The sequence below is a fragment of the Condylura cristata genome, unplaced genomic scaffold, assembly GCF_000260355.1.
Source record: "Condylura cristata isolate star-nosed mole 26May11 unplaced genomic scaffold, ConCri1.0 scaffold00029, whole genome shotgun sequence".
NCBI classification, from domain to species: domain Eukaryota; kingdom Metazoa; phylum Chordata; class Mammalia; order Eulipotyphla; family Talpidae; genus Condylura; species Condylura cristata.
Genome location: NW_004567130.1, coordinates 6546892 through 6563894, shown reverse-complemented (window position 1 = coordinate 6563894; position 17003 = coordinate 6546892). Strand labels below are relative to the sequence as shown.

Here is a 17003-nt window from a genome sequence, read left to right as displayed (position 1 = left end):
TTCCACTTGCTTGAAGCACAGGGGTCTGATCTGAGGCCTGGTAAGCCTGTGAAGAATTGTATCGGAGGATAGTGGGGAGCCTTGTCTGAAAGTAGCGTTCCTTCTGGGAACAGGAGAAACAGGGTTACCAGGCAGGAGGCTGTGGGGAATTGGGGGCGAGGTGGGCCTGGGACCTGGGGAGGGGCAGCTGTTTGCAGTGACCCTGGGTCTCCCCACAGGGAAGCCAAGCTTAGGAGCTAGTGCACATGGTTAATGCAGCAAGCTGACCCTATAATCTTGTAAAACCAAAACCTTAAGTACTACCCCCTCAAAAAAACAAACACTAACTGGCATCTCCCACCCACCATCACCCCTGCAATTACCAGGTAGCAGTTGTAGGCCTGCTTTCTGTCTATGACTTTAACTACCGTCAGTGCCACAGCTAAGTGGACTCCTGCATACTTGTATCTCCTCGAGCTTAATGTCCGGAGGGGTCATCTAAGTCACCACACATGGCAGAACCCTCTCCCCTTTCAAGGCTGGTACTAGTCCATGGCGTGCAAACACATCCTTTGCTTCTCCATTCTCCATGGGATGGCCAGTGGGCAGCTTCGGCCTTTGACGCTTGTGCGTCTGCTGTGAACCTGGCTGTACAAATAGGTCGTCAGCTGTGTTCCAGTTCTTTTCGGTAGACACCCAGGAGCAGATTGTTGATCACCTGGTAATTCCCTGTTGAATTCTTTTGAGGAAGCTCTGTTTGGTTTCCCACAGTAACCGGCCCGTCATATATTGTCTCCAACAGCTCATGGGTTCTAATTTCCATACCTCCTTGTCTACTTGCTTATGCTTTTTACTCTTTTTTTTTTTAATTTAAAAAAATAATTAGTTATTAATTAGGGGCATGGGAGAGGGAGAATAGAGAGAGAGCAGAGCAGTGGGAAAGAAGATCACTAGCTACAGGTTTTAATAGTCGTCAACTGGGTGTGTGGGGACCCGCTGTAGTTTCTATTTGCATTTGCCTACTGATGGTTGAACTTCATCTCACATGCTTATTGGCCACATGTCAATCTATTTTCGAGAAATGACTATTCAAGGCCTTTGCCGTTTTTTCTGAATCCTGTTGTTTTTGCTGAATCCTTGGAGTTCTCTATGTATGCTGGATACTAATCCCTTAGCTCTATGTGATTTGCAAATATTTTCTCCCACTCAAGGGTTCCCTTTCTACTCCACACATAGTTCCTTTTGATGTACAACGTGTTTGAATGTTCGTGAAGTCCAGTTTGTTTTTTTTTTCTTTTGTTGCCTGTGCCTTTGGTGTCCTGCCCAAGCAATCGTGGGTGGCTCGGATGTGCAGGGGCGGTTGATGGAACTGGCTGGGCTTGGGTGGGTGGGGGAGAAGGAAAGGGGGAGCCAAGACTTTTGATCTGAGCACAATGAGCCACTACCAGTTACGGGTGGGAGGGAAAACCAGATTAGTTTTGGATGCGTTAAGTGTGAAGTACCAGCTCAGACTCAAGACTCCAGACTCAAGGCTCCAGATTCAAGTGCACCCCAGACAGTTTACACTCTAGTCTGGTACTGAAGAGAGGTATTTGGGCTAGACCTGACCATCCAGGAGTCTCTGCAGAAGAGGAACGCCAGGCTGGTAGGGACACACACAGAGTATGACCTCCCGCTCTCTGTGCCACCCTGGCCAGGTTTGGCCCAGGATAAGGAAAAAGCCCGAAACTTTCTTGATGTGAGGGGTGGCAGAGAGCAAGAGGAAAACAGCCAGACATTACCTCTTTGGCATCGGATCAGAAGCCGCCCCAGCCCGGCTGCTCGTTTATAGAGTGTGGGCTTGGGTGTGTATATGTGCCAGGACTGGAGGCTGCGACTCAATTCACCTTTATGTTCCGGGTGCCCGGCACCAAGCCTGACCCTGGGAGAGCACCTGCCAGTGGGTGTTGATGGAGCAAATGAATGGAGTCTGTGTGTTCCTCTGTAACCGACAGGAAAGGTTTATGGTGGGAAGACACCATTCCTCAGCGCTTGACAAAGTGTGGTTCTTTAAAGCGCTTTTCCCGAAGCCTACCCTGCATACATAGAGGGACACAGGTCCTAAGTGGGTATCTGTGAATGCCCAGCACCCACCCGCACGACACCTGTGCTTTCTCCAGTCATGCCCTCTGTAGACGTAAAAACATGCATGCATTCTCTTTTGTCTTGGCTTTCTCTGTGTTGTGGTATAAAGTTCTGGCTTGTTCTTTTTCATGGCTGTTTAGTATATATTGACTTATTTATCCATCCTCTTGTTAATGGACATTTGGGTGGTTTCCAGTTGGGAGCTATTACAGATAGTGCTGCCGGGAACGTTTCTATCCATGCCCTTTGGTGATAAGATAAATGCATTCTGATGGATAGATACTAAGTGGTGGAATTGCTGGAAGAAGGTGCGTGCTCATCTTTCATCTGCTATGCCAGAGTTTTCCAAAGGGATGGTGCTCGCTGCTCTTCCACCAGAGCAGGAAAGTTCTGGTGGCCTCACATCCTTGTTAACACTTGGTACTTTTTAAAGCCATTCATATATATAGCGGTCCCACATAGAACTTTAATTTGCATTTATGTCCTGATAGATAATGATATTGAGCAGCTTTTCATGGGTGCACCAGTGAAGTATCTCTTCTCACGTGCCTGTTTTTCTAATGAGTTCCCTGTCCTGTTGCATTGATTTCACGGAGCTCTTTAGAAGTCTGGATGCAGATAATCTGTTTGATAAATATATTGAAAATATCTTCTTCCATTTGTAACTCTTTTTGATCATTAAGAGGAGAAATCAGGAATCTTGAGCCTCAAAATCATTGACTTGATCATTGGGCAAGCCCTACGCCTATCTGAACCACAGTATCCTCTCTAAACCCTGCAGTATTTAGCTCAGTGCTTGGTGTACAAATGAAGCTGTGCCTGTCTTTAGCACCTCTGTGAGGGTGATAGCACCCTGAGTAAAATGGGCAAAACTAACCCGGTGGGGCTTTTCCACCGAAGTCACCCCAACTTCTTAGGTCAGCTCTGTAAATACCTGCTGGGCACCTGTTATATACCAGTCTCCAGACGAAGCATAGACAGTACAGCAGTGAACAAGACTGCTACCCTTGGGGGATGTCTCAGGGGTGCAGGGGGCTATGGGAGTCTGAGCCAGGCCAAGGCTTCCCAGAGGACTCCCAGGAAGAAGCAGACCTTGCGCTAGCGTACTGGGTGAGTCTCTTCGATTCCAGACAGGATTGGACGCCTGCTGTGCACCGGGCATTAGTTTCCAGCCAGGGGAGATTGTGCCCCGAGGGGACACTTACCCATACCTGGAGACATTTTTGGCTGTCACTACTGGGGCGGTGGGGGGGGGGGTGAAACCTAGTGGGCAGAGATCTCTACCCCATCCCATCACCATCATCACACAGTTAATGTGACCCAAGTGTCAACAGTGCCAAGGTTGAGAAACCTCGAGATGGACAGTTACCGTAGTGGGTGACATTGCAATATGGAGAATGAGCAAAGGAGCTGGAGTGTTGCCTTTCCAGAGGCTGTCAGGAAAGGATCACAAGGGAGGGCCTGGAGCTGAGTCTTGAATGATGGGATTGGTGGAATGTGGGACGCTGTGGGGGTCAAGAGCAGCCCAGTAAACTTGGACATGGGAGACTCTGTGTCCCAGGCAGAGATGACGCTGTGGGACCAGGCAGCGGGCGACCTCATCAGCTGTGTTCACGCGAGAGCCACAAGCCCCTGTAGCTGTTGAGCCTGTGAAGTGTGGTGAGGGCGGCTGAGAAACTGATACCTGTACTTGGTTCTGTTCTTGGAAAACTTTTCAGTCTGTATGGGCCAGTTTGGATATGTGATATACTTTTCTACTGTCAATTTTATGAACTCTTAATAGAGATTGGATATTTCCCCTGAAAATTTATCATCCAAATTGAGAGGGCCTGAAAGTAGAAGCTCCACCCCAGATTTCAAAGGCTTAGTGCTATGAGGGGGAGAAGCAAAGTAAAACCTCATCCTTGCTAATTTTACTCTCTGTGTTGATTTTTACTACAGTAATTTTAATGTTGACTTTGCTGGAGTTTTTATATTGGCTATTAATAGTATTTTAGTTCTTCTGGGTCAAATAAAATCTATAAAGTGCCATTTCGCCTTTTCTTTTTTACCTTTTTAATGTGGCGACTGGAAAACTAACCGCTGCACATGTCACTCACCTTGGGCTCATCTTGGCACTGTTGCCTCCCCTGCTTGGGGGGGCCTCTGCCTGAGATGGGGGGCAGCATGGTCAGGTTTCTGTGACAGCTGCACCTTCTTGCCACAGTGTTAAAAGAAGATTCCAGAGGGCAGACTGCTTAGTTTAGGAGGGTTGACTGCTACCGCAGAGAGAAGCCATGATGCTCCCAACAGGCAGTGTCCACTGCCCATCCGTGAGCAGGCCCAGAGGAAGGAGGAGCCTCTGGGGAGAGGCGGGCACAGCCCAGAACAGACTGACTCTTCCAAGAGAACTGACAGCTAAGAGTCAGCAGAGACACCAAGGCCGCTGCAGGTTTGCCTGCACCTGGAGTCACTGCCTCAGCCTCCTCTCACCTCACCCTGGCTGCCGCCTGCACCGCACTCAGGGGTACAGGCTTGATACTCCTCCACCTGCTGTCCAGCACTCCACCACTTACCTGCTGTGCAGTCTTGAGCAAGCGGCTTTCCCTTTTAGGGGCTGCCAGTTTGCGTGACCTCACCCATGTCGCACCGAGAGAGCTGGAGACAGCAGAGGTACCAGGGTGGCAGTCTTCCCGGGGTCTTTGGGAGTGACAGCATGGAGCCCTGGGGAGGGGGGGCACGCGGTACTCCCCAGTTTGCAGGAGGGCTCCCTATCTCTGATCTCTACATTGGGTCCCCACTTCACCGTTCTAGAAACAGGCTAAGTAGCTGCTGAGGGTCAGACCACTTGACAGGTAGAGTTCAGATGAGGAATGTTGATTTTGTCTAAGGCCGCTGTTCCTGTAGGTTTCTCAGTGTGCACTCAGACAGGGTGTGCACCTCTGTGAGCCTCTTTTCCCACCCGCTGAATGAGGAGGGCAGCAGCAGGGCCACAGCTGGCTGCTGGGAGGGGAGAGTAAGTTGAGTGAAGGGCACGGAGCAGCCCAAGGGGTTTCAGCCGGTGGCTGTTCTTTGTTGACTCCTCTGCCCGGTAAGCCCTCCAGACTCTGCAATGGCTGGTATGAACCCATTTTCCAGCCCTGCTTCTTGGGCTGCTTCTGAGCACCAGCATGGGTGAGCAGGAATTGGCATGAAACATGCCCAGAATGAGGCCAAATCCTAAAAGCCAGACCTGAGAGGGAACTTAAGAGGTTCTTGACCCCAGATTCTGGTTGTCTGGAAACCCCTTCAGCCACAGCGTGTCTGGAAACCCCTCCAGCCACAGCATATCTGGAGTGGGAGGAATTGGCAACTTGACACAAATAGTGAAGTCAGGCGATACAAGGTCAGTGCAGAAGTCCTGTAGGCTGCTGGGGGGAGGGTCTCTTGGTGGGTCCTTTCGCTATTTCTGCTGAAAGGTAAATATCGAGTCAGCTGACCCATTTTAGAACTGTCCTCAATTTCTCATGTGCATGGAAACTCCTGGCATCTGGTTAAAAGGCAGACTCTGATTCAGACTTCCAGGGCAGGACTAGCCAGCTTCCAGGAGACCCTGCTGGTGCAAGCCCCCTCGGACACCTCATGCCTGGACACAAAGAAGCATGATTCTTTGTGGTGGATCAAGATGAAGACCAGATCTGTCTGCTGGGAAGCCTTGGCGGAGTGAAGGGTGGGCCACCCCTGCCAGTGATGTTTTGGAGCAGTCTGTGAAAGGGCAGGGGAACCTGCAGGGCCTTGCACTGTGCGAGCCTCATCTTCCTCAGGGTGGAGCACCCCCGAGAGCCGGGGCTTTGCCTGTGTCACTGACTGATGTGGCTTTGTGCTAGAACACGGTTTGGCACACAGTAGGTGTTCAGGCAGTGCTCAGTGATGACAGAATGGTTGTGCTGACGTGGACAGCTCTTCCGGGCCTTGTGCAGCGTGAACCGAGCAAGTTTCTGAAGGGTAGTAGCGACCAAGGCTTCCCACTGTTGGCACTGCAGGCGTGGGGTAGGTGACTGTGGGGGCACTGATGTGGACATTGTAGGGTGGTTAGCAGCATCCCTCAGGTGACTGCTGGTTGTGGCAGCTAGGACTGTGTTTACACATTAGCTGTGGCCCCCCGCCAAGCGGCAAAATTGGCCTCCTTTGAGAACCCCTGGGGTGATAGGAGACTGCATTTGGGAGAGTGAGAGAGGCCTTCACTTGCATGATTTCCTTCAGGGGTGTTTTTCGTTCTAATCTCAGGGAAGGCAGGTGTGGGTGGCTCCACCCCAAGCTGAGTTGTGACTTCTTTGGAAAGAGGGAAGAAGATAGCACTGGAGATTTTGCTCCAAAGAGACTCTGTACACTTTCTCTGTTGTTTTAATGTGAAGATTGTATCTTTGACTTGAGTAGTGCACAAAGTTTTAAAACTGGGAGTGACATAAGGACCCGCTTCCAGGATTGTGAGGACTGAGCAGCCCTGACGCACTCGGCACTGTGCTTGGAGCAGGAGTGTGACCAGCCTCGGCTCATTCTGGCAGCCCGTGGGCAGACAGAAGCAGCTGTGGTCCTGTCACATGTGGGCATGCTGGGGCTCAGTGAGGGAGAGGGACTTGCCCAAGGACACACAGCAAAGTAGGTGGAAATCAGTCTTTTGACGTAGGGGCCATTTCTGCTCTGCCATCTGCTGCCAGAAATCTGGGCGTCCTGATCATCAACAGGTGGACTGACTGGGGGCTGCACCAGGTCCCTCAGCTTGTTGATTTCTTTGATGTTCGCCAGTCACCTGGCACCCAGGAAGCCATCAAGACTGGAAGTGGCTGGGGTGTAGCCCCAGGAATTGTCTGTTTCTGTTCAGTAGCACTGGGAGTTCTGCCAAGGCTCTAAGGCCTGAGGCAGTGGACATTAGCAGAGCTGGTCCTCGTGGGTGAGCCCTGGCTGCCAGCCCTGTGAAGCTTCTCCTGCTCAGACACCTCCATGGCTCTCTAGCACCCAAGTCTAAAGATTTCTGCTTACTGGGTTCGCATCCCATGCCACGCATAGCTTTCTCCACGGCACAGCCAGACTCCTAAGGGGAACAGCAATGGTGGGGGTGGAGCCCAGGGTACCTACTTTTTGCCAGATGTGAAAAGTACCAGGACTTTTCATGTGCTCCCTTATTTAATTCTGGCAAAAAGCTATGTGAGATACTGCAGGCCTGATTCTCATTTTACAGGTGAGAAAACTGATGCACACAGAGGTTAAATTATCTTGCCTAAGATCGCATAGCTCACGGCCCAGCCCCGGTCTGCAGCCTGCCTCCTGGCCAGACTTGTAGCGAGGAGGCCAGCCTACTGATCTTGTTGGGAGAATGTGCCAGCGTAATGCCAGCAGAGAGAGCACATTCTGGGGGTCTGGAGGGCCAGGCCAGGTCTGCAGCTCCCTGTCCACGCAGTGTGGCCTGGGCCGGAGTCCTGGCCAGCCTTCCTCCAAGGCTGATTCTAGGTCTCAAGGTCCCAAAGTTATGCAGCAAACAAGAAATCACCACAATTTCATCTCATTTTTCCTTTCCCTTCTTTTGTAGCATACCTTGAGAACTATCTAGCTTTTAATATATTTATAGGGAAATGTACTGATAGGTAATCTCTGTAGAATAAATAATATAAAAATTCAGAAAAAGGGAGGAAATTGAAGCTCCATTTAACATGTTAGTGTATACCTTTCTGGGGTATTTTCCAATGGGTGTCAGAATGGGATCAGATAACCTCTTTAATCACCTAACATCCCAGGGTAATGAATCTTCTTTTTTTTTTTTTTTTAAGATTTATTTATTTATTCATACAGAACTGGGGTACAGGCCAGAGGTGCAGAGGCAGTGAGAGGATTCACCAGAGACAGAGTGGGGATCAGAACAGGCAGATCACCGAAGTACACTGCTGAGGGGAGCAGCGGGCGGGTCAGGAGAGGTCTGCCACGCCATGTGGCCACCTCCGGGGCAGGCGGGAATCGAACTCATGCGGAAGTGGCTTTAGCTTCTCAGTGCTGTGCTTTAACCCGCTGCGCCACCAGGGAGGGCCCTCAATGAATCCTTTTTTAATGGTCATTCCAGGTCTGTTCTAGTTGGACTGTGGAATATTTGCTTAGAGTGTCTAACCAGAGACGATGATAAATCCTGTTGCCCTAAGAACTTCACTAACAGTTACCATAGCACCCCCCTGAGACAGGCAGTTGAGCTCCATTTTACAGACTAGGCTGTTGATGTTGACACACCACAGGGCCCTGGCGTGGCCCTGGCAGAGCTGGCTGTGTCCTCGCCGCTCCTGTGGCCTCCCGCCATGCCCTTAAGTGCAGGGCCACTGCTCTGTGCCTCTTCTCCCCTATCCTCACCACATCCTGTATCTTTGTGGCGCAGGCGAGCCAGTGCTGGCCGGAAAGTCGGGCAGACCAGTCAGGAAAAGCCACAGTGGTCTGCCGTTGCCAGATAAGTGGTCTTGGCCAGAGGAAAGGCGAGTGTTCTTGCTGTAGCAGCCCCCTCCGGCAGGCACCTGTCTGGGAATTTGCGGGGCCTTCTGGGGTAAAATCCAGACTCACTCAGCCGGGGGATTTCCTCAGGCCTCTAGGGTGCGCGTGGTCTGAGTAGGTCTGCTCCTCCAGGGTTTGCAGGGTGCCAGATGCCTTGCCACCTGCGTGGCTACTGAGCCGCTGAGGCCTATGAAGTGGGGGACACTGTTTAGAGAGGCTAAAGGCCTCGACCAGAATCACCTGTGAAGCTCACATTGGCAGAATTTGGGGTGTCGGGCTGAGTCATGTGCCCTTCAGAATGGGGGCTTAGCCTGACTCAGAGGCTGCTCCAGACACTTGGAGTATTGTATCTTATTCCCCCGCAGTGACCCGAGGAGGGGGTGCTGTTATTGTCCTCATTTTACAGATGAGAACACCTTTTGTACTTTTTACTTGTACTTCAAAATGTTAACCGTGAACTTCTTTTTCAGGTGAAATCTTACACAGAGTGCCAACTCAGGCGTCAGATCAGAAAAAGTTCTGGCAGTTGAAGTTCATGTGAAGCAGAGAGGGAGACAGAGTTCAATCTGCCCCTGGAAGTCAGGGCTGGGGAAACTGAGTCCCATTGAGGGAAGAGGCATGTCCTGGCTGCAGAGTGCTTTTCGGGGTCACTGGGGTAGAGCTGGCTTGCTCCTTGGCCTGGGCTGGGCACACTCCTCTCCGCTCTGCCTTTCTAGGCTGCCTGGTCCCTTCCCTTGCCCCAGAGGCCACAGATCCAGCATCACGGTCAGGGGCTGATGGTTTAGATGAAGACAGGACTAGGTGTGCCACCGCCTCTCAGGACAGTCGGGCAGGCGGGAGAGGTTCCCAGAGGTGGATGTCGTACCTCGGGAAATTGTTCATGTTTCCCCCCACAGTGGTTGTTTGAATGAAGACATTGGTGACTTGCAACAGGACAGATGACGCCAGCTTGATTTTAAGACCCTGAATTTTGGAGTCAGACATCAGTTTAAATCTTGGCCTTGTCCTTATCAGAGTGTGGCCCCAAAAGAGGTACTTAACTTCCTTGAGCCACGGATGCCTCAAATGTAAGATGGGACCTCGTGCCTCCCTGATCTGGTGGGAGCAGCAGATGGGGCCACGCTCACAAGGCCCCAGCCCGGTGCCAGCTGAGAGAGCGCACGCTGTCACGTCGCTGACAGTCCATGCGCTCTGTCCACACCCCATTTCACAGATGAGGAAAGGCCAGTGTCTCTCCTGGAGCAGCACAGGCAGGGAGTGGCGGAGAAGGACCTGCTGCATGTCTCCTGGCACCTGTCCGTGCGGTCTCCCGGTGTCACTACCTGTCTCAGTGGGTGCACCGTGTCTGTCCAAGGGAAAAAGAATGAAGTGCCTGTCGTTTGGGTTCAGTGTGTGGGCCGGTGATGTGTGTGTACACAGCCAGTAAGTGCTCGCTCCAAAGTAGAAAAAGTTGCAGTAGGATACCTTAGGGTGAGTGGAGACAGCAGCCCACAGGGAGTGGGGCTCTGTGTGGGCCCATTTCCACTACTTGGCAAAGATCCTTCGGCAGGCCCCTGATGCCAGGCTGTGGGGGTTGTCTGGGGCTCCCAAGCTCCCTGGCTCCTGGGTACAGTGTGAACAGAACCATGTAGACAGTGGTGAAGAAGTGGGGTGTGGTTTGCAGGATCCAGGGTTTGGTGAGGGCTGGAGGTACTCCAGGCAGGGGGGCTGAGATTAGGTGAGATCCTCAGCCCCAGTGCAGAAGGTAAGGGCTGCCTGAAGGCTCAGTGATGGAGACAAACATTTCAACACAAATTAAAAAAAAAATCAAAACTAATGGATACATTATGCTAGATGAAGGTAGTTACCAAACCACATTATTACCAAAGACCATGTTATTCCATTTATATGAAATATTCACAGCAGGCAAATCCATGGAGACAGAGTAGATCAGTGGTTGCCAGGGCCGGGCAGTGAAGGCTGCGTATGCCAGCTAAAGCTCAGGATCTCTCTTCCGGCTCCTGAAAATGTTCTATAATGGCTCACGATGATTATGTAACTCTGAACACACACAGGCCGTTGAGTGGGACCCTGCACGTAGGTATGATATGGGTCACATCCCATGAAAGCTACTACAGGAAACAAATCGGGATCAGTACAGAAAGATCCATGATGACGCGTGTCAACACTCACAGACAGGGTCCGTGTTACTGATTTTTTCCCTCCTGCCTCAGGCTCTAAAACCTCAGAGCATTATTTACTCTGTTTAAAATGTAATGTTTTGCTCATCAAGGAGCTCTTTGACTTCATTTTAAAAGTGTTGCATTAAGAGATGATTGCTCTTGCCTGCTGAATTTTGGGGCATTCCCTTCAATTTTGCGCTCAGGTACATGTCTCTCTTGCCTCACCTTTGTCCCCAGAAACCTCTTGCTCTGCATTGGGTGTCTGAGTGCTCCTCACCACTCTGCTTCCTCCAGTGTGTCTGCTGGTGAATGTAGCCAGCAAGGCCCACCCTGAAAGACTGAGTTGCTCCCCAACATGAGGATAACACAGGCTTTCTCTCCATGTCAATCCCCCCTTCTCCCACCAGTCTCCCTTGGGTGGCTCCCTGGGACCTCTTACCCCACCCCCTGGCCTCATCTTCTAGCCACCTACCCAGAAGGCCTGTGTCCACTTCTCCATGGCCCCACCCACCAGCCTAGTGTGACTCCAGATTGCTTCCTTGACATTCAGGCCTGCCAAGGCCCTGTGATGTCTTTCCTCACTGCCTTGCCCACCATTGCTGACTGCCAGCCTGTCACTATTGAAGAGCTGCAGTGTGCCAACTGCTGCCCTGTGTTCTCACAGTGAAGCCTCAATCTCCCCGCACCCTCACAGAGCCTCGCTAGTGAGCATGGCTGGGCCTACTGTACAGATGAGGAAACTGGCGCCCAGCGAGAAGAGAAGGCCCCTCCTGGGTCTGGCGCAGAGGCAGGTGCACACCCAGGCTGGCCTGAGCCTCCCCTCGCCCGCAGCTGACGGCAGGGCTGCCGAGCCGAGTTCTGTACAGTGCTTGGGCCAAGGTCGCGTGCAGGCGTGGGTGCCAATGTAGGTGCATCCCATGCTTTCTTTCATCATTGCTTTACTGTCTCCTATTTTTAAAAATTAAAATCAAAGCACCCAAGCCACCCTCCAGATGATGCTGTCAAGCTCTTCTTTGATCATCTTTATTTCACGGTGTTCAGAAGAAATGGCGCAGGAAAGGGGGTGAATGGGATCGTAGGCCTCTCCTCAGACAGGCAAAGCCCTCCCGCTCCTGATACCAGATCTTAGGTATTTGGAAAAAGGAATGACGTCTTCATTGACTTTTTATTTATTTATTTATTTTTTGGGCATTGACTCCTGATTTAACATTTCTTCCAGGTGTGAATATAAGTGACAAACACAGTCGTGATAGTGCAGCTGGACCTTGGTCACCAATAGAAAACACATATACTTTTATCATAGTTGCTGTGGGTATCTCTGTTCGTCACTGCATGCAAAGTATGGTCATTAACTCCCTCCATTTTGTAATCTATTGCTTTGATAAGGGAGCTCAAAGGTTACTACATGGATGGACCCTTCTTCCTCCCTACTTCCTAGCCAGATTTCACCATAATTGGTGTCCTTATAACCCTTTGTATTTCATTCCACCAGAAACACTTCTGGGAAAGAGGTTCACTGGTTTTTTTTTTACCAGGCAGTGGAAGGTTCTGTTCCTGACACTGCTCTGTGACCAGCTTCATGAGTAGAGGTGACCACATCCCCATCTGCTCTCTGTGTGCACCCTGGAGGGAGAGGGGCTTTTGGAGCAGCCAGGGGTTGAGGGTGCTGAGGGGAGGCGCGTAGAGGTGGTGGTGGATGCAGGAAGCTCTTTGTGGGGTGGAGAGTGTGAAGGCATCATTGATGCCTCACTGCAGCCTGGCTAAATCGTGCCATTTCACACTTATCCTGGAGGGGAGGCGGGTGTGGCCTGAGAGAAGACCTTGACTTGAGGTCCGGTGGCTGTCGATGGCCCCGCCCAGAATCTCCAGGGACAGTTGTTTCTTGGCGTGCACCCTTGACCCTCACACCTTGTAACCAATATGCTCCCCTTCCCCAGTCTGGATGGCGCCCAGAAATAGTCCTCTGCTGTTGCATTCAGTGCCCTCCGTGCTGCTTTCCCAGAACAGAGAAGGGGCAACATTTGGTGAAATGCAGATTCCAAGGCTCCCTCACAACACTTCCGAATCAGAATATCCAGGTGATTCTGCCTCACTTTAAAGTGAAGAAATAACAGTGAATCTGTGACAAAGCACCCAGGTGCTTTATTATCATTTCATTTATGTCATTCTGCTGTTTGCATCTTACTCATAAGGAATCACACCAAGAAGGCAGATAACCCTTGCCCCCCAGGACTACATTGCTAGTAATCAGAAGGACCAGAGCCTGAAGCCTCGCAGTGCTCATTCTCTTAGTGCACGCCTGTGTGTGCGTGCTTGTGTTAGGAAACCTTGGCCTCTGTAAAGTTAACCTGGTGCTTTCCTGTTTGTTTCCAAGGCAGGGCCCCATATGTTCCCAATCAGGAAGCCCAGTGCAGGCTCCTGGGCCAGGCTGAGAGACGGGGAGGTGGACTCTGAGCGAGTCACTGTCCTGATCAGCTACAAGACCTTGGACAGATGTTTCTCCATTTGCATTCTGGGGATGGGAGGGGAGGAGGGTGGGGCTTGGGTTCCAAGTTGGGTTCAGGTTACTATCTGTGTGATCTCATTTCTCCTCTCTGAGCCTTGGCTTCCCTCTGTAAAATGAGACTAATTATAGTGCGAGGCCTCCCTTCCCTCCCATTGATGTTACAGGCAAAATGTAGAGGTGCCAGGCACACCCAAGTCTGCCTGCTTATGTCTTTAGGCCAGATGACTCCGTGTGCACCCTTTCGTTTTTTAATCAACTGTTTGTGTTTCTAAGTGCTGCATTTTCCTCTCCTCAACTACATGCTGACCCCTGAGTGGTCTCACTGGCCCTTCTGAGTTGGTTCCCAGAACCAAAATATACCTAGCTTTCACTTCAATTCACTGCCTTTGATTTGCTTGTCCACATCTGATACTACCTTATTATCATCTAGCCTGGGGGTGGCAAACGGTGGCCTGTCGGACAAGTCTGTTTGTAAATAATCATACTGGGGCACAGCCAGATGCGTAGGCTAGTGAGGCTTTTATGCTACAAAGGCAGATTTGAGCAGTTGCAAGAGAGACCATCTGACCCACACATGGACTTTCTGGCCCTTCACGGGGACGTTTGCTAAGCCGTCTCCCCCAGCCCGGCTTTGTGGTCCAGGTGTCCTTGCATCTTGGCCCATGTGCTGTGGTGCCAGTGACTGTGGTGCTCAGTGCTGCCTACCACTTGGCATGTTGCCTTCGTGCCAGGCTTGCTGAAAGTTTTGTCATCCTGCTGATTATGCTCCAGATGCCAAGAGCGCGGAAGCTCAGGGCTGCCCCAAATTCAGCCAGGGCATCAGTCTCTGAGTGGGATAACCAGGATGGGACCCCAGTCATCACTTCCCACTGCTTGCTTGCGCCGAGCAGATGCTAAACTGGGTGTCAGAGAGGGAGGCAGAACACCGCGGTGGGGGGTGCTGCTGTGATTATTTTAGGTAAAATGTAAAGCTAGTGAGGAAGGAATCCTGGGTCTAAGGTTGTAGGCTGTGGAGAGAGGGAGAGGGGGAGGAGAGAGGGAGGGAGAAATTGAGTTTGACTTGGCTTTGGGCAGGTGACCCCACCTTTCTGAGCCCCAGTAAATGGGTGGTCAATAAGGGAAAGTGACAGGGGACAATGGGAGGCATGCGAGGCAAAACTGAGTGAATGCAAAACGCTTGCTCAGCCCCTGGCACAGGCTAAGTGCACAATAAGCCCAGCTGGCATTTTGAAGGCAGCATGGCAGCCCCGTCTTCCTCTTGTACCATTCCATGCGTATTGTATGCTCAAGCTATGTCCAGAGCCTTGGAATTATGCTCTTTCTTCTCCCTCTACCCCCACTAAACCTGGCAAAGCTTTCCTTGGCTGGCATGCCTCTGAAGTTGGTTGGAGCCTGTAATCCCCAGGGACCCTGCTAAGACTCACCCAGCCTGTACTGGAGGGTTTGGCTTGGGGGAGGTGAGGCCAGTGGGGCCCAGTGGGGTATGGTGGCCATGGTGATGGAATGTTTGGGGGCTGGTTCCCATGAGGAGGCATGGCTGATGGTGGAGTTTGGGCATATGGGCACATGGGCACTGGGCACCCCTCCAAGGCCATTCTGTAAGTGCCTCCTTAGCTGGCTTCCTGTGCTCTAGTCCTTCCCCTTTCCTGGGAACCTCTTGATGTACTTGGAGAAATTAGAAATCAGTGGGGGCTCAGTGTAAATGTCTCCTCCTTCACTGCCTCTTATAGGGCAGCTTCCACCACAGGCGTTTCCTCCAAGCATTGATCATGTGCAGTTTTATCAAATGCTGTTCTCCTTGGTCCCTGCGGTCAGGGGCCTTTGTGTTCTGCTCTCCAGGTGTCCCAGTATCTTGATCCATGCCTGGCATGTAATAGAAATTTAATAAACACTGGTGGAATAAGCGAATCTGGGACCAGGGGGAATCTTGAATATTGAATCACTCTCTTCCCTTTCCCTCCCAGTGGTCATTCAGGGTAGCCCATGCGGCAGTAGAAAGAGAAAGCAAAGTCCCCTCCCAGCCACTTCTGCTGCCCCTACTTTAGAAGAACACCGACATAATTCTAAGGATGCATTTGAGAACAGAGCCTCGTACTAGTTTTCTGTGACTTTTGCCAGCCAGCTTCAAGTTTCTTATCTATCAAGTGGGGTTAAAAATCCCCAGTTTAAGGGGAAAAAAAAAAATTCCCACCTTAAAAGGTCCTTTGAAGGTAAAATTGGAAGCAAAAGCCAACATGTAAATATCACTTGCTATGTGCCAGGTTCTGTTCTAACATGTTCTCACTATGTACACCTCCTTGAACATTCCCATATGATCAGTCCCTTGTTTGAACTCCCTCTTTTCAAGGGCCCAGGTGCTATGAATACATGGGAATTTCCTGTGAGATGTAATCATCTCCAATGGAGGAGGAAACAGGCTCAGAGAAGTTAAGTGACTTGCCAAGGTCACACAGCAAGTAACAAGTAGGGAAAGGACTATTAGTCTGGTCCCATACTTTGGCTGGCATGTAATGCAAAAGATACTAGCTGTCTTATTTTAATATATGCAAAGACAGTATGAACATCACAAAAATTATGATTTTAGGAGACAAATATCCCCCAAACACCATTCTGGTGGCATTTGGAATTTACTTTCTTCTTGTCTTTTTCTTACCTGTGATTGTGTTTTCTGGTTGATTTAGTTGACTTGGCTATTTTGGCTTTTGATACAGTCATGTTTGCCCTTTACCTGCATGGACCTCATCTTCTGTCTGTTACATAAATTGGAGAACCAGGACTTCCACCCCACTATTGGGCTGTTGTGAGGATGAAATGAATGGGACATTCTGCCCTTCCTCTGGTGTTAAATTTGTAGGTGCTTAATAAATGCTGATGTTCTACATCAGTAAGAGGAAGGGATTAAAAAAAAATATATGATCCTATCCATAGATTCAGAGGAAGCATTTGACAAGATATACCACCCATTTATGATAAAATTTATGATTTTATAGATTTATAATAGATTTATGATAAAAATCTCTGAGCCAAATAGTTATAGAAGGAATATACTTCAATATAGCAAAGTCCATATGCTACAGATCCACAGCCAATATCATACTCAATGGTGATAAACTGAGACCTTCTCCTTTAACATCAGGGATAAGACAAGGATGTTCACTTTCACCACTTTAATTTAGTACTGGACATCTTAGTGAGAGCAATTAGACAACAATTTGATTAGCTTTGATCAGAAATTTGATTAGAAAAGAAGTAAAATTACCATTATTTGCATATTATATATATATATATATATATATATTCCTGAAGATCCACTAGAATCTGTTAGAAACAACAAATGAGTACAATAAAGTAATAGGCTACAAATTTAATACAAAAAAGCCCTGTTATATTACATATGCAAATAGCAAGTGAGAAGGAAAATAAACTGAGAATGCAATCCCATCTATAATCTCAACAAAAGGAGTTGAATACCTAGAAGCAAATTTAACAAAGGAGGTGAAAGATTTGCACAATAAGGAAAGCTAATAAGACAATTAAAATATATAGACAAAACAGAGATGGGAAAATATCCCATATTCATAGATGAGGAGAATGAATTTAGTCAAAATGATCATTCTGTCTAGAGCAATATACAGAATCAATACACTTTTTTTTCTTTTTTTTTTATTTTACAAAAGTTTATTTTTACATCATTTTGTACATTTTTTTTTCCATCTCAATTGTAATCCCCGCGGGTTTCCCATCACCAA

The 17003-nt window shown here is 49.6% G+C and overlaps 1 protein-coding gene across 1 annotated transcript in view; it reads left to right on the top strand.

The window, feature by feature from the left end:
* The first annotated feature begins 4522 nt into the window (after positions 1 to 4522).
* TPST2 (tyrosylprotein sulfotransferase 2) overlaps positions 4523 to 17003 on the top strand; it is a 34291-nt gene continuing 21810 nt past the window's right edge. Inside the window, exon 1 of the mRNA XM_004690858.2 lies at positions 4523 to 4755. Within this exon, the coding sequence (XP_004690915.2) occupies positions 4724 to 4755 (32 nt within the window). The 5' untranslated portion in view covers positions 4523 to 4723. The remainder of the gene's footprint in view (positions 4756 to 17003) is intronic.